Here is an 18,321-nt window from a genome sequence, read left to right on the forward strand (position 1 = left end):
TGGTTACCATGGACGAGGTCTATGTCCTTTTTCTATGCAAAATCAATGTCAAGAGATTTCAGAAAGGCTGTTATTGCATTAGCGAGGACACAGAGGAGATTTACCACATGTTTACTGAGGAGGCAAAGTTTGGATTGGCTGGGGTTGTTCCTCCTGGAACAGAGGAGGCGGACAGGTGATTTCCTTGAGATGTACAAAGTTGTGAGAGATCTGGATGTATAATGGACCTATTTACCTTAACAGAGGCATCAGCGATTAACGGGTAGATATTTAAAGAGATTTGGAGAAGTATTAGAAGGGAGCCGTGGAAACACTTTTTCATGTGGATGGTAGGAATATGGAACTCACTGTCTAAAGGTGTGGTTGAGGTAGGAAGCCCCGCCTCATTTAAAAGGTGTCTGGATATGCAGCTCGATGTCATGACCTGCAGAGGTGTAGACCACATGCTAGAAGGTGAGGATTTGGTGCATAGCTCATTGGTCAGCTGAGGCAGACATATAGGCTAAGTGGTCTTTTCACTATCCTGCATATTCCCAATAAATTTTCTAGGATTTTACATACCTATTCTGCACTGCTTGGGCCCTGGGATCATGCTATTTAGTGGCTGGAATGGAAACTATATCAGCATTAGCATTCCTCATTCTAATGAACACAAAATGCCTTCATTCAGTTCATACTCTCTGCCTATTATCTTTATCATGAAAACGACATCCTGCATTGTAAAAGTAAACCATTAGTAGATGCACTTCCTGAAGGAGACACAATAAAGACAGTTTGGAGCTTCTTCAGGAGATTTTATAGGGCAATCTGACATGGGTGAAAAGAACTTCAGAAAATCCCAGAAAACTCAAGCTCAACTCAACACAACTCATCTTCAAAATAATTACAATTCATCAGCACAACACCTTTGGTAAGCTGTAATATAGCTTGAAAATTATTCTCCTTTTTTTATTAATTACAGTCTTAATAAAATTTTTCTTTTCACCAGACTAACAATATAGTCTTATCATATTTATATCTTTTTCTCAGTAAGAAACCAGTTTCTATTCTCTCTTTGTTTTAATTTCAGGCTGTCGATACCCTCAACTGATTTCTTGATTTTCATCCTTTTCCCAATCAAAGTCTTCTCCTGTGATCTGATGGAACATGACATTGAAAGGCCGGTAAAACTTTCGCAGTCTGTGGATTACATCTGGATCTATTTTTGGATGAGTTCTTCCTTTTGATTTGCCGAGGCACCTCGGCGTGCTGCTGTCCTCTGGTTTCTTCAGGCAAGGAAAGCCCTTGGTTTTGTTGAAGTAAAAGTGCTTGTCGGTGACGATCCTCTTGAGGCCCAGGAAGTCCTGCACTTTGCCCATTTCTCCGGCTGGGTCGATGATGAGCCTCTCCCCACTGACAAAATGGATCTGGGAGAGGGGAAAGAACTGGAGCCAGTTCTCCAGGTGCAAGGCGTAGATTCCAATGCGAATCGCACTCCAAGAGGCATCAATCAGGCCCAGGGTCCTGTTCTTGAAGGCTAGAACCTCAAAGGTCGGAATCTCCGGTTTCTTGGACAGTGTCTGGGTATAGTCTGAAATGGCTCTCGTCACTGGGTTCCTGACCACTACGATGAGTTTAGTGCCTTTTGCCATCGAGAAGATTCGCTTTGGTGCCTCCCTGGTAACAAAATAACTGGGTGTTTTCTCCATGGTGATTTGACCATCCAGCGTCTTGGGCATCAAGCTTCTGAGGATAAAACAAAAAATGGATTAATTTAGTGCTGCATTTTAGTTAATTGTATAATTCATCTCCTCCCCACCTCTCCTTTCCCCCTCCCCTACTAAACCCAAACCCAACTCTCCAACAGTTACTTATCCTTGGCTATGGTTCAGGAGTGCCTGTACAGTTTCCTTATCCATACAAAAACCTCAAGCCTAGGAATCAATTTTAATTACTCAAAACTCATTCACTTGCACAAGAGTTAAAATCAGGCTCGAAAGGTTTAAGCCTCCAACTCTCCAGACATTCAAATCAGAAAGCTGCTTGTCATCCAGAATTAATTACTGCTTCCCAACCTCTGCCACATCTGAGGATAGGTAAGTCAGACAGTTCCCTCTCATTTTCCCTGCTACTGTGTGGACCTTCCAGGTCTGAGCTGGCAACAATTTTCAGAACCAGAGGTCAATGTGTCCAGATGACCACTGATGTGCACAGATCCTCTGAGCAGCAGGAAACACTGACCACTAGCTTTTCCACTAACCAGTGACAGGGGTTTCATTTGATCCACAGAACTGGAATTATTGAGCTTTAGCAAGTCAAGCAAGTTGAGATATTTCAATCTGATCATTGCTCTGTGATTTTGTTCAGATGACTTACTCAAGAAGAAGTAAAACAAATAGAAATGTATTTCGATTGTATATTTCACACATCAAAATATCTTGAAGCACTTACTAGCATTGAAGCACTTCAAAAGTGCTGCTGTAACACAGCAAGTGTGGCAGCCCATTTGTACCACAATCCCACAAACCATTGAGAAGATTGTGTGTTTTAGTGACATTGGTTGGTGGATAAATATTAAACAGGAAACCAGGAGACCTCCCTGTTCTTAAATAGTGAAATAGAGTGCATTCCCTCACAAAGCAGATCATCCTCAGTTTAATTGTTGTGTTAAAGAAGGTGGCTCTGACAGTGCAGCACAGCACAGCACTGAGGTAAAGGCCTCAAGTCTCAGAAAAAACATCTGACCCAACCCTTCTGACAGAGAGGCAGGAGTATAACCACTGATACATAACTGACTCCTCAAACAATACTGAGAATTCTGGCAGTATTACTGTCTCTGCCCTAAAGACTATCTGGAGTCATTCCACAGGGACCAAATTACTCTCTGGGTATAGATTCCACAGAGTTCCGATTCCATCTGGAATACAATCCCATGGAGGGACTTTATTCATAATTCATCAGCCTTGATTCCGACTGAGATATAGTTTCACAGGGTACTAATTCTTGATACACATTTACAAAGCATTGATTCCTTCTGAGGCGTACCTTGGTGGATGTTGACTTTTGCTAGGTTACAGCTAACTAGAATATGTACTGTGTGTGTGCGACACAGACTTATACCATCATTACCAATTCATGTTTTCTAGGCACATTGTGAATAAATTGGTTAACAAAAATTGCATGGCTAAGAGAGAGAAGAGAAATAAGATTATCTTTGGGTGACTCCAGCAAACAGCTAGCACAAACACAGCAATTTAAAGGGCATTCTGTGCTTTAAGCTTCAACTGTTCTATGGATAAAATATAAAAGCAATGGGTCAAGATGGAGTGTCTGTGACTGAAGATAATAGACAGAGCATGACTGAGTACAAAATTCTGCTGTGACATTTCCAACGTAAACAATAACATCATGTGGTTTATAAAACCTAACATCATTTCCATTGTTGAGACTGTTTGTTATCATATGTCCCATTTGCAAGTTGTCTGTATTGGTGGACTGTTTCAGTATCAGAGGAATTGTGAATGGTGCTGAACATCATGCACTCATCAGTGAACATACCCACTTCTGACCTTATAATGGATGGAAGGTCAGAGATAAAGTAGCTGGAGTTGGTTCAGGTTAGGATACTACCCTGAGGAATTCCTGCAGCAATATTCTGGGATTGTAATGATTGACCTCCAACAAGCATTGTACTAGATATGATTCAATTTATACTGGCTTTCCCCTGATCCCTATTGACCTCAGTTTTACTATGGTTCCTTGATGCCATTCTCAGTCAAATGCTTCCTTGATGTTAACGGCAGGCCCTTTTACCTCCACTTTTGAGTTTAGCTGTTTGGTCCATTGGCGAACTAAGGCTATAATAAAGCCAAGAACTGAGTGCCCATGGCTGAACCTAAAATAAGCATCACTGAGCAGGTTAATAGTCAATGAGTACAGCTTTTAATTGCTAGATCTGTTTGAAATAAATTCCATTTGGCACAGCAATAATGCTACAGAGCACAGTAAAGGGCATGTATCCTCAGTGTGGAAGCAGGGCCTGGTTTCTACAAGGATTGCATGGTCCACTACCACCACTGTCATAGAAAGATACACCTGTGTCAGATTGGTTAAGTAGGATTTGCCTCCTTGCTAGCTCCCTCACTATGTAATGCAGGGTTCAGTCCGACGCTGCCTCCTTCACGTTCGGCCATGATGGTCAGTAATGGTATGCCAAGCAACTGTTTATGGTCAACATTGAAATGCCTGACCCAGAATATATCTTGTGCTCATGTCGTCCCCAGTGCTTTTTCCCACTGGTGTTCAACATGGAGGAGTACACAAAACAGGGAACTGAGGGTCCTCATGCTTAAACCACAGAAAGCCGGCATACAGATCCAGCAAGGAGTAGGGAATGTTGGCCATTAGTTCAAACAAAATGGAAGAGAAAAATTGAGCAATCTTGCTAAAACCTTGCCAGAGAAAGCACAGCCAGAATAGCGTGAACAGGTTTCTAAGGGGAGATATACTGGCATTGGAGACATTACAGAGAATGTTCACTGGGCTGATACCAGGTATGGAGAATCTGCATTTTGTAGAGAGGTTGACTAGGTAGGACCTGTACTCATTGGAATTTAGAAAAATAAGAGGAGACCATATAAGATTCTTAGTGGGATTTCACAAAGTAGATGTGGAAAGGTTGTTTTCCCTGTGGGAAAGTCTAGGACTAGAGGGTATAAGGGGCTACCATTTAAGACAGGGACAAGAAGGAGTTCCTTTTTTCAGAAGGTCGTGAATCTCCAGAATCTTTTAACATGAAGCATTGTAGAGGTTGGGCCTTGAAGCATATTCAAGGTTAAGACATACAGAGTTTTAATCAGAAAGTGAATCAGTGTGAAGGGGAAAGGCAGGAAATGGAGTTGAGGATTATCAGATCAGCCATGATCTCACTGAATGGTGGCACAGACTTGATAGGGTAAATTAGAGACAAAATAAACTGCAGATGCTAAAATCCAAAGTAGACAAGCAGGAGGCTGGAGGAACACAGCAGGCCGGGCAGCATCACAGGGTGGAGAAGTCAATGTTTCAGGTCTAATTCTTCTTCAGGAATGGATGTAGGGGTAGGGAGAGTTGCAGATAAAGAGAGGAGGGGGAAGGGTTATGGGTCGGGAGAGGGGTGGAGTGGTGATAGGTGAGTACAGGTGGTAGGTACAACCTGGTAGGTTGATGGGAAGAATGAATCCAGTTGGTAGTTCGAGGGAGGGGTCAGTTGAAGGGTTGGAAGGGAGAAGACAGGCCTGGAAAGGGGATCAAGGGATGGGTGGGAAGGTTATTTGAAATTGGAGAATTCAATGTTGAGTTCTCTGAGCTGTAGCAGAAAATAAGATGTTGTTCCTCCAATTTGCAGTCTGATTCTCTGTGGCAATGGAGGAGGCCAAGGACATTTCGGAAAGGGAGTGGGAAGGGAAATTAGAATGGGGGGTGACTGGGAGGTCAGGTCGACCCCTGGTTGAGATGTTCAGCGAAACGTGCCCTGAGTTTAGGTTTGGTCTCCTCGACGCAGAGAAGACCACATTGGGAACACCTGATGCAATAAACTAGGTTAGAGGAAGGCAGGTGAACCTCTGTTTCACCTGGAAGGACTGTTTGGGGCCCTGGCTGGAGGGGAGAGAGGTGGTGTGCCAGCAAGGTTTGCATCTTTTCCGGTTGCTGGGGAAGGTACCGGGGGGCTTCGGGGAGGGTGGGTGGAGCAAACCAAGGATTGGAACGGTCCTTGCAGAAGGCAAGGAGGGGAAGATGTGCTTGGTGGTGGGGTCTCGTTGGAGTTGGCCGACATGTTTGAGGGTGATACTTTGGATGTGTAGACTGGTGGGGTGGTAGGTGAGGACAATGAGGGAAATGGAGGAGGTGCAGTAGAGGGCTATCACCTATCACCACCCCACCTCTCTCACCACCCGTAATCCTTCCCCATCACTCTTTATCTGCAACTTCCCCTACCTCCACCTGCATTTCTGAAGGAGGGTTACACCCGAGCTGTTGACTTCTCCACCTCTTGACGCTGCCTGGCTTGCTGTGTTTTACTCCAGCTTCCTGCTTGATGACTTACATCTGCTCTTACATTGTAAAGTCTGAGGGGATACAGGTTCACCAGTTGAAGGGTTCACAGACCATAGGTGGTAACCAAGGAGGGGTTTCCCTGCCTGTATTTGACAAAATGCTGTCAGATGCCATGTGGTCAAGAGTCAATGTTGAGGACACACTAGACTGTGTTGAGCTCCAGTGCAACAGGACATATCTATTGATGGTGATGCCTTGGATGTTGTCTGGAGGTGTGAGAAGGTCAGGTTGGTGCTTGACCAATCTATAGGACAGCTCCCTCAGTTTTAGCAGAAACATTTGTTTGATGGGACAGTGCAGAGTGACATTTACTTTGTCCCGAACGTGGACAGCAACCTGGAGATGTTTGGTGGGATAGTGTCATGGAACTTTTATCCTATATCTAATCTAATACTAGCCATGAAATCATGTGATAAATTAAAACTTGAGCCGAGATGAAAATATCCATATCCCACACATCCACACCCAATCTCCTGTTCTAATCTTGGACTAATGGTTTGGGAATGTTGCTTGAGGAAAAAAAAATACTTTACAACATGTGGAATAGACATATCTCAAAGCAGGGTCAATAATCAACAGCTTATTAAAGCAGCTAAAAAGTGTAGAAAGCACAATCATGTATTTGGTGGGAGCAGCATGCTAAAGTGTATAATCAAATCAACTCCTGGAGAGATGATTGAGAGATTCCTATACTATAGTAGGAAAACACTAGGAAAAAGTGAGGACTGCAGGTGCTGTAGATCAGAGTCGAGAGTGTGGTGCTAGAAAAGCACAGCAGGTCAGGCAACATCCTAGGAGCAGGAAAATCGACGTTTCAGGCAAAAGCCCTTCATTAGAAATATTAGCCTCCAACATCCTATTAATGTCTCAGCACCCCCATTCCTCCTCCACCACATTTCTGATGAAGGGGTCAATTCTCCTGCTCCTCTAATGCTGTCTGACCTGCTGTGCTTTTCCAGCACCACTCTCTTGACTATAGTTGGAAACATAGTTACCATTCTGGTTGGATGTATTCGTAAAGGTTTCATCACATGATCTACGTATTTGGCCTAAATCTGCTCTGGAATTATGACAGAGCCAGAAAAACTGCAGATGCTCGAATCCAGAGTAGACAGGCAGGAGGCTGGAAGAACATAGCAAGCCAGGCAGCATCAGGAGGTGCATACGTCTTCATTCAGCTCTGGAAGTTTCAGAGCCAGCACATGAAAGTGTTCAAAGATATTTTTTTAAAAAGGTTTTTAATGTTTCTCCAATTTTTCTTCTGAGTTGCTCACAGCAGTGATATGGAGATTGCCCTTTAATTCCAGAAGACTGGTGATTCTAACTGACATTATAACAAGCTTAATTTCATCTTTTCTCTTTTACATATTCATCGGGCATGATCCAGAGGGCAGTGCCAGGGCTTGGACATTCATCATACTGACGAATACATGTTTTAAAGGGATGAGAATCCTGCCAAAAGGACACCCCTTAAAGGGAGTTTGATTTGGCAGCAGCTCCTTTAAGGCCACAGCCCATTAGAGGTATAATTTCTACACCCCACATGTCTACATCGATTTCTATAATATAGAAACCAGAACACGCCCTACAACCTTGAGATCAGGAACAAGCCCAATAATTTGTAAACTGGGGATCCCTGTAAAATCCTGTGGCTTTACGGGGCATCTTAATGGAAGAGAGAGAGAGAGAGTTAAAGTGGTATCGAGATTTAAAGAGGCTATTACAGAGTCTGAGGCCTGGGCAACTGAAATACCTTAGCAAGAGTTGAAGATACTGAAAAGACTAATATTATACGAGCAGATATCTCAGAGCTTTGTATCTGGAGAAGGTTACAGAGATGGGGACGGGCTTGAGAATGAGAGTTCTACAGTTGAGGCATTACTTAAACAAGAACTCATGCTTGTCAGGGAGCACGGGGATGATAGGTGAATGGAACTTTGTAATAGCTCAGACATGGCAGCAGAATTTGGGATTGCCTTCAATTTATGGAGGTAGACTACAGGAGATCAGTCAGGTTTCCTACAGCCATTAGAATAATCAAGTCTACAAATAACAACAGCATAAATGTGACAATCAGCAGTAGATGAGTTCAAGCAAGGGCAACACTGGGCTGTTTCACAGAAGTGGAAAGGAGCAGTTTGAGTGAGGGCACACATATGAATTAGAATTTCAGCTCTATCTCAAACATCATACCATGGGTTGTAGAGGCTGGGTCCACCTCGGATATTTGCCAGGGAAAAGGATGAAAATGATAACTAGGAAATGGAGTTTGTAGCAAGGCCAAAAGGCAATAGCATGATCAAGCACTTCATAATGCCATGTTGATTCTACTCCATTTTACCTTCCTTTTCTAACTAGTTGTTAAATTCTTTATATTCTATAATATCTTCTATTATTGACATCAAACGAACAGGTCTGTAGTTTTCCATTCTCCTACTTCCTCCCTTCCTAAATCGTGGGGTTATATTTGCTATGACTCAGTAGGCAGAATCTATTGGATTTTGAAAATGACCCGCAATTTCATCTCATAGTTTCTTTGGAGTTTCGAGCCCTCAATCCAATCAACCTTTCCAGTACTGCCTCTGACTAATTTATTTTCGTCCCTCAGTTTCACAAGGCCCTTGGTCGAGTAGTTTTAATGGAAAATTGTCTGCATCTTCTTCCGTGAATACAGCCGCAAAGTAACTGTTCAGTTTATCCACTGGTTTCTTCTTCTCTACTATACAGTCTGATGTCCACTCCTGTATTGCGCCCACATTGGTTCCAGCTATTCTTTCTCAGCAAAAGAAGATTTTTCAGTTACCTTCATGTTCTTCAACAGATTGCATTCATGTTCGCTTTTACATTTCTTAGTCAGTTCTTCATTTGTCATTATTACATTTCATTAGGTTCTAAATTGCTCCCAATCCTGAGGCTTACAATTTTTGCTGGGTGTTTTATAAGCCACTTCCTTTGATCTAATATAATTCCTAATTTCTTTTGTTAACCGACATTGATTTACCTTTCCCTTTGCATATTTGTGCTTTCAAGAATGTGCATCTGTTATGAACCATGTAGTATTTGTTTGAGTACTAGTCATTACCAGCCATTTTTCTGCAAATCATGTACTATATTGTCTCATACACCCCAGCCAACTAAACCTTTGTATGTTTATAATTTGGTTGCATTCAAGCATAATACAAAATTATTTCATATCATGGTCACTATGTCAAAGATGACACTCAAAATACGCAGGATTCACCCCTGAAATTTCCCAAAGCACCAGGAAAGATTCATTCAGAAGGGTGACCAGTAAGAGACAACTCTCTCCCATAAACATAATGGAAGGAGATAGTGAGGAGCTCCTCCTTGGATCACAGGCTGGTGTTTCCTCATACTTGCTGCTGGAGGTACACAAGTGATGTCCTCCCCCCTGCATCAGTTCTCCAGTCACAACTTCAAACACTTCATTCTTCTAATCATACTCACACTTGGGACTAGAACTCATCCTGAGAATGCTGTTTTAGAGCTTCTGCTTTTCAACCTCCTTTCTAACTCCCTGAAATCAGGTTTCGAAGAGTTGTGTGAGGCATTTTTTTCACAAAGGGTAGTGAGTGCCTGGAATGCTCTGCCAGAGGAGATGGGGGAAGGAGACACAATAGCAGCATTGAAGAAATACCTGGACAAATACATGAATGGGAAGGTAATAGAGGGATAAGGATCCTGTAAGTGAAGACAGTTTTAGTATGGAAGGGCAAAATGTGGCAGCACAGGCTTGGAAAGCTAAATGGCCTGATTAGATTAGATAACTTACAGTGTGGAAACAGGCCCTTCGGCCCAACAAGTCCACACTGACCCTCCCAGACGCATTCCCTACATTTACCCCTTCACTTTACACTACGGGCAATGTAGCCTGGCCAATTCACCTAACCTGCACATTTTTGGACTGTGGGAGGAAACCAGAGGACCTGGAGGAAACCCACGCAGACACGAGGAGAATGTACAAAGGTCTCTGGCGCTGTGAGGCAACCGTGCTAACCGCCTTGCTGCCCATTCTTTGCTGTATTGGCCTTTGTTTAAATTACATTAACTTTATTTTATGTTGGCTTATTACATTAACTTTGCTTTATTTGATCTTAACTTAATAAACCTTACAACTATGATTAAGTTTTCATTGGAGTGAAATATGAGTTTAATAGTGAACACACTTTATTAATGGCAATGAATGTTACTTAAAACACCTTTTATTTAATTTCACTCAGACATAGTCTCCTAAGTGTGCCCTCTTACTGACTGTGTGGTTTGTAAAACATGGGAGAAAGTGAGGACTGCAGATGCTGGAGATCAGAGTCGAGAGTGGTGCTGGAAAGGCACAGCAGGTCAGGCAGCGTCCGAGGAGCACGAGAGTTGACGTTTCAAGCGTGAGCTCTTCATCAGGAAAACATTTGTCTTTTACATTATGGTCAACCACGTCAAAGGCTGCAGACAGATCAAGAATGTCAGGAAGGTATAACATATATTAGTTGCAGTTACATCGGACATTATTTCTGATTTTGATTTTAAAATGCTTCGGTACCTTGGAAAGGATAGAAATGTCATTGGAGTGGACCTTCTGGAAAGATGTGCATGAATTTAGGACATAGCAACATATTCAGGGACCTTGAGGAGGAAAGAGAAGATGTCAACAGGGCAGTAGTTTTCAAGGACAGAGGAGTAATTATTGTAGATTTGAAGATGAGGCATGCTGTACCGCAAGAACATAGTTAACTTGAGCAATAAAGGGAATTTGGATCTTCATCACATCTGTGGAAATAGGACCTTATGGTCTTACACGGCTTTTTGGCAGATGTGATTGTCTCAGTAAAATACAGAAACCTTTGCATACCCAGTTCATAAAAATTGACTCGATTGCAGTAGTTTTTTTTTACCATTTAGTCTCTGAATGTGGGCACCACACACAAGTTCATTTCTGGTTTGTCCTTAGCTGCTCAAAGATGATGGCGGTGGACATTATCAACTGGCTTCCCCATGGTTGCATTTAAACTGTGACAGGAGATTGGGAAAATATCTATAATTTCCAGACATTGAGCATTTACAGTTAGCATTTCCAGCATCATTAGTTCCAATTAATTTCCATTTATATTTTTAGAATCAGGAAAATATGTTCTTACATCTGCTCCATGCAGAATGATAAGGATTTTACACTCAAGAAATTTCACTGAGCAAGAAGGTTATTAATGAGAGATTCTCACAGTAAACTGACATCACTGTAGGGAGCTAGGTTTTCATTTATAGGGCCTATGCAGCATCTGGAATATGTAATTGCTGACTGACTTTTAACTTCTTGCTCCTCACTGTAACATGACGGCAACACTTATTACTCTAACTACTACTATCTGTATTGCACGCCCTCACTATGACTATCTTTGAAAAACCCCACATCCTCACTGCAATACTCTCTGTATCACAGCCTTGCTGCAATATGTACTCTGAGAAGGCACCCTTGTGCATTCTGAAATAAAGCACATCTCCCACAAATGATGTTGCACAATATGATGATTAATGGTTTGCTTTCACCTTATATTTCATGTGTCCACTCCTACTCAGAGAATAGATAGGCTCTTGTTACATTATGGCTGAAAATGTGTTGCTGGAAAAGCGCAGCAGGTCAGGCAGCATCCAAGGAGCAGGAGAATCGACGTTTCGGGCATGAGCCCTTCTTCAGGAATCATGCCCGAAACATCGATTCTCCTGCTCCTTGGATGCTGCCTGACCTGCTGCGCTTTTCCAGCAATGCATTTTCAGCTCTGATCTCCAGCATCCGCAGTCCTCACTTTCTCCTCTTGTTACATTATGGCTTGTGTTTCATTAAAGAGTGAACACTTGTATGGACAGTATTCCTAGACTAAGAAGACAGAGATGTTATTGAGACACACCATATAAAAGGAAACACTTGCTTCTTGGATGGTACTGGGTGGCTTGTATTTCTCTGGGCCGAATTCTTCCATTTCTTGGCAAAGTGGTTTCTCAAATGAATTCATGGAACTCTGTCTGCACGGCCCCATGGTGAATTTCCTCAAACAATCTTCCACTCTTCGTCTCATTTAGTATATAATCAGCCCTTTTGGCACATGGCCCATGGAATCATGTGACTGGAGAGATGCTCTGCTGCTTGGACTCTGATGTCATGGGCACCATCTTTAAATCCCAGCTCCACTGCACTTTACACTTGGTGCCTGCACCATTATCCCCAAGGAAATAGCTGAGAAACACAAGTTATGCCTTTGCTTCACTAACTGGGACCTAGAGATACTGATAGATGGTGCAGGGGAGAAGAGGCCTGGACTGAGAAAGTGGCCTGTGCCAGTGCAATTACCTGGGTGAAACACAATGCAGGAAGGTGGTCAATGACCTTCTGCAATCTGCAAAGGTAAGTGCCACCATCTTCTCTCTGCTACTGCAAATTCACAGGACCTCAGCTCATTCCAGCAACACATTCCTCTCACCAAGGCTCATGGACTACTAAATGTCCATGCAGGCTCTCACCTAGCTCATCCTCACAAACTACTAACCCTTCCTGTTGTCTATGCTTCCTACTAACTCACCGGGTGGACTTCACCATTTCTTCTGTTCATGCATCACCACTAATTGCTCTTCCGTCATTGTGATCAAACTCAATTCCTCCCTTTCTGTCACTGCAGGAAAAGATTGACCCATCTTCCAGACTAATGTCTCTACAGCACCCCCAACTGGCCTACCCATAATCGCAGGAATGGTTGCACTTCACCAACAGAACTGACTGTGGCCCAATCCTAGGTTGGGACATGGTTCCCTGGACTCCAATAGGATCAAGCCCCAGCTGAGTCTGGATGGGAATTGAAAAAACCCCTTGACTGACTGTGGCAGTACCTCCCAGTGGTGGTTCTTTATCACTCCACTAAAAACTGGTCGCCTTTGACTTGAAGTAGCACGGTGGCTCAGTGGTTGATACTGCTGCCTTACAGCACGAGAGACCTAGGTTCAATTCCAGCAACTGTCTGTGTGGAGTGTACACATTCTCCCACATCTGCGTGGGTTTCCTCTCACATTCCAAAGATGTGCAGGGTAGGTGAATTGGTCATGTGGAATTGCTCATAGTGTTCAGGGATGTGTAGATTAGGGGTAAATGTAGAGTATAGGCGAGGGGAATAGGTCTGGTTGGGTTCGTCTTTGGAGGGTCAGTGTGGACTTGTTGGGCCTAATGGCCTCTTTCCACACTGTAGAGATTCTATGATTATTTGGTGTGAGCACATGCAGCGTGCTAGCTGCAAAAGCTGCTAGCATATGCTGTAGGTGCATGTAACATGGTGCTGGACAGTAATATGTCCACCTTCTTTATTGTTCAGTGCTCCCATCTGTGATACGCTGTCTGCCTCTCCTTCTGCACAAGACAGAGAAGCTGCAGTCTCCGAGTAAAGTGGGAACAAAGAAATGCAGAGCCACTAGCTGCATCCTCTGTAGATGTGTGAGATGTATGTGTGTCCCTGTGTGTAAAGTGAACTGGGTTCTGAGTTCCAAAGTGAAGTCCTGAAGGATTGGCAATGGAGTGAGAGTTGGTCTGAGAGCAGGCATGATGATGCAGTGAGGCTGATGGCTTGCCATGGTTGATTGGATTGCACAAATAGCGGAGGAGGGTGGTATCCATGGAGCGACCAGGGACCTTGTGTCAAAGACAGAGTTAGATGATAGCTCAGAGGAGTCAGTGGTGAGCTGCTGCTGCTGCTGCCAGATTCCTGCTCTGACTCTCATGTTGGGATCTAGTTTCTTGGCAATGAGAGCAGAATTGGAAGCTGCAGAGAAATGAGTTGAATTGGACTATTAATAACATGCAAATACATAGAAGTGAAATAATCTCCAACCATTAGCAAGATTCTGAATTTATATTGTCAGGGGAAAGTCCACATTTTCTTTCTCAATGTTGCAATTTTGTCTTTTCTCGATTTTATTGCACTTTCCCACATTTCTCACCTTTGCCAACACCAAAGGGAGCCGAAAACTCTGCTCTCTACATCAGTGCCACAGTTTAGGTGCAACAGACTATACACATTCATAGCAATGTAGGCAAGCATTTGACACATACATGCAGTGTAGGGATTAGCATGCCAAAGGAGTAATAAATACTCTTTACAAAATCTTTCACCTGAATCCATTGCGCATTTACACAGAAACAAGTCTCTTCCCCCATGGTGTTCTCTCTCCATTCTGACAAGAAAATAATGAGATTGACTGAACTATAAAAATGGTGTAAGACATGCTATGTTTATCCCAAATTGTGAAATCTATAAATGAGTTTCAGTCAGGCCAAACATGAAGTCCCACATGGTGATTGAGGATGACATTCCTTAGTACACAAAAATAACAATTGATACTGTGCTACCCAGAAATCTGTCCTACTTCTTCTTAAGTTTATGATCTATTCTTTGAAGGTGTAACTGGTAAAGTAGGTAGGGTGAAACAAAGGAATGTACTACATTTGCATTTTAAAAGACTTGCCATAAGATGTCACAGAAATGGATGCTATGCAAGATTAGGAATCACAAGTTAGGAGGTGAAAGTTCAGGATAGATTGAAGACGAGTTTATGAACAGAAACAGGGAGTGGGAATAAATGGGTCACCTTCTGGTTGGCAGGGTGCAATAGGGTGCTATCTGAACAATGCTGGATCCTCAGCTGTTCACAGACTATGCCTAGATGAGGGGGAATCATATGCATTGGATTCAAAACTGACAAACCGTACAAAACCAGTTGAGACGGTACACTCTTGAGAGGATACAAAGAACAGTAAGGAACAGTAAAATTCACTGAGTAATGAATTTGTAGGTAGCGCATAATCGGGTAATATAAATTAAACTACTTTGACAAGAAGATTAGAAAAGCAGATTTTTTTCTCAAAAAAAGGCGAGAGACTAGCAAATGTTGGTATTCAAGGAATTGGGATCTGTGTCCATTAGTCACAAATGCAGATAGAGCAAGCAATTCAGAAAGCAAATTGTACTCTCGATTTTATTGTGTAGGGGATATAAGGGTCAGGACATTTGCTGTAATTATATGTTGTTTTGGTGAGACTGCACCTATTTACAATTTTGATCTTCTTATTGAAGAAAGGATACATTTGTCTTTGCCTTTTGTCAAAAAGAATCATATTCACATTCAAGGTTAATTTGGTTTCTCTCACTACAGAAACTGCAGAGCTACCAATTTCCAGCATCTGTAGTATTTTGCTTTTATTTAAGGTTTGCAGATTGGGTGAAAAAATTGAGAAGTCAAACATCAGTCATAATCTGATTGAAAGTTGGAGCAGGCTCTCGGCATCTTAATCCTGTTCTTTCTTCTTATGATCGGTTAAAGTAGACAGATTACATCTAACCCCAAGTGATACGCACAAAACCTTATTATATAATTACAATTCCACTGGAGAAATGATATAATAGAGATGAATATTAAATCGGACAACTACATCATCATCAACTACTGTTCTTATACAGTATGGATTGATGTTATAAGTCTCTAATGGCATCGTGATAGTGTCCCTACCTCTGGACAACAAAGTCCAGGTTCAAGTCCCATCTGTTTAATTGTGCCACAATATATCTGAACAGGTCCACTAAAAATATCTACACTAATATCATGGCTAGAGTTTGTGGTCTAGGTATTTTTAAATTGAATTTAGTGTGGTTTCTTACTCTCCGAGTGGTTTGTCCCAGTTTAAATAACTTCGGGCAACAAACTTTTACGAATTCAGAACTAAAGATAGTTTATTATTGCATTCTTATGGCAGAGGTTTTAAAAGCTTACCACACAAAATATCATACACAAAAAGTTAGGTGATTAAAAAGAACAAATTTTAATATTTCAGTCCCATTTGCATTAGGCCTGTAGTTTCTTAGCTAAATGGATGTTGTAGCTGAAGTGAAGGTTTGCATAAAGCAGAGGATTCTCAGCAAGCTGTAAGGTTTCTTGTCGTCAAATTGCCAGGGAAGTGAATGTGAACTTGCAGTTGAAATGGGCTGGGGAAGAATACCTCCCCACTTTGAACGTTGAGCTATTTTAATTTGCCTACATAGTTGGCAGCTAGTTTGATGGCTTTTGAAGGACGTTCCAGATGATATTTGTCTAATCTCAATGGCTTCTATTGTAAATGGTTGCCTGAGTCATGTTACCAATTATGAGTTTAAAGCCCTTTCCCAAGTTGATGGCGGTTGGGTTTACGCACCCTGTGTTGTAGTCTTTCATACTTCTGGGTTTGAGATAGCCACGATCTTTATGTTTGAGATTAGGAGCCTTCATAAAACATTGAAAGCTCGATGAGGCTTATTTGATATTCACCTAACACCCATTCAGTTTTAAAGTCTTGATTGTCTGTGGTGACGCAAAAAAAACCCCAATCTGCTAGCATATCAAGCCCCACTTGTTCACAGCTCATCCTTGGTGAAAGGACTTGTGAATTTCACAAGTAGCTTTCACTGTCCATAAATGAGGCATTTAATTGAGTTTCAGGTCTGTGTGGAGCTGATATTGTCAAAGTTACATGATATGTTGTCACTCAGTTTAAAAGCTCTTGTCCATTTTAAACATATAGTCTTAAAATTTGTAATATATTCATGTCTGTATTTAGCATGATACTAAATAAAATGGAACAATTCACAGACTTCTCGGACAATACTGAAATGATTCAGAGTATAAATAAAAAACAATTATTGCCTAATTGGCAGGGAAACACAGCCTCTATCTCTCTTACTCATGATCAGTCGGCCTTTCTCAGAGTCTTTCTTTGCTGGATTCCACTTCTTTCTCTACCAGCTTTGTTCACTGTTCATGTACTTTACTTCCATTTGGTGACTCTTCTGTAGCCCATGACCCTTCCCCTGTTGAGTTGTCGTCTCTGATTTTTTGATCATGGTAGTAATGCAGGAAAGGATACAGGAAGATTGAACAGCTTTGCAAATGACCCATGTCCTAGAAATGATTTTAAATCAGTAGAGTTTACAAAATTAACTTGTGACTTAATGTCTGATATTCTACAGGTTACACGCTCAATGTCAGCTGGTATGCATAATTGGCTGTTGCAAATAGTTATAAAACTATAATGTAAATTATCAATTAAGTATAGAGAGAGCTTATGTTTGTGAACATTGTATTTATTTTTCAAGCCTGACCAGGTCGAGAAACCTTTGCAGAAATGGAGAGGTTATTCATTGGCACATGAAGTATTTATGAATGTGGCATGCTAAAGATCATGACTTTGTATGGTACCCATGTCAGAAAACCTTTGTTTACATCCATCAAGATTTCAACTGACACAAATGTACAAGTTCAGAGACTGCACCGTGTATCCTGAGAAGATAATAAGAGGGGCATTTGAACATGCAATGTCGCTCAAAAGTCTTGAAACATATGGCCATAAAAATCGACTGGATAAGCCACTTTGAGAGATTTTTAAATTGTTGCTTGCACTTTGTTCTTAGGGCTGGAAATAATGCTAGATATAGTAACACTGTAACGTCATTACCTGCACGTAGCCATGCTACATTCTGTCTGACCAACTTCTGAAATCCACATGAAATAGATGTGGGGACACAGCTTGATTGAGTAGGATGCCAAAGTGGTTGAGAATTGTGGGAAAGAATACAATTGAAAAAAATAGTCAATATCTGATGCCAAGCTTGACTTATAAAATGCATGCGCCAGTCCAAGTGGTTTGGCATGTTAGGCATGCAGATTGTCAGTTCAATCCCTGACATGTGCTGGGCCAGTTGATCTCACTTCAGCTGCTGGTGTGTTCTATAACTGACCTCAGTGCTTCTGACCCTGGAATGGGAAAACAACCAAACAGCCTGAATTCCTGCTGCTGACTGCCACCTAGTGAGGCCAGTATGTTACCATCAGGTGAGCAATGTTCTTCCTCGGCTGTTATATGCTCCACATTTGATTGCTTGCTGTCCCTCATTATCTCAGTTTGCTGATGCTTTCACAATGTTCAGTATCACTTGGAACTTCTCAGGCAATGAAGCAGTTTGTTCCCACATATGGCAATGCCTGAATAACATTCAGGCTTGACCTGAAAAGTGACAAGTAACATTCGTGCAACACAAATTGCAGGCAGTGATGATCTTCAATGAGAGAGAATCCAATTGTCTCTCTCTGACAATCCTCCATCATCAACATCCTGGGGATTGCCACTGACCAGGAGCTGAACTGCTTCAGCCATACTCATTCCTGATGAAGGGC

General features: G+C 42.0%; 1 protein-coding gene across 1 annotated transcript in view; it reads right to left on the bottom strand.

Annotated features, from left to right (window-relative positions):
* Positions 1-753: 753 nt before the first annotated feature.
* The window catches only part of hs3st4 (heparan sulfate (glucosamine) 3-O-sulfotransferase 4), a 159,472-nt gene continuing 141,904 nt past the window's right edge, over positions 754-18,321 (bottom strand). Inside the window, exon 2 of the mRNA XM_043711664.1 lies at positions 754-1,725. Within this exon, the coding sequence (XP_043567599.1) occupies positions 1,083-1,725 (643 nt within the window). The 3' untranslated portion in view covers positions 754-1,082. The remainder of the gene's footprint in view (positions 1,726-18,321) is intronic.

This window comes from Chiloscyllium plagiosum, chromosome 21 (genome assembly GCF_004010195.1).
Source record: "Chiloscyllium plagiosum isolate BGI_BamShark_2017 chromosome 21, ASM401019v2, whole genome shotgun sequence".
Lineage (NCBI taxonomy): Eukaryota > Metazoa > Chordata > Chondrichthyes > Orectolobiformes > Hemiscylliidae > Chiloscyllium > Chiloscyllium plagiosum.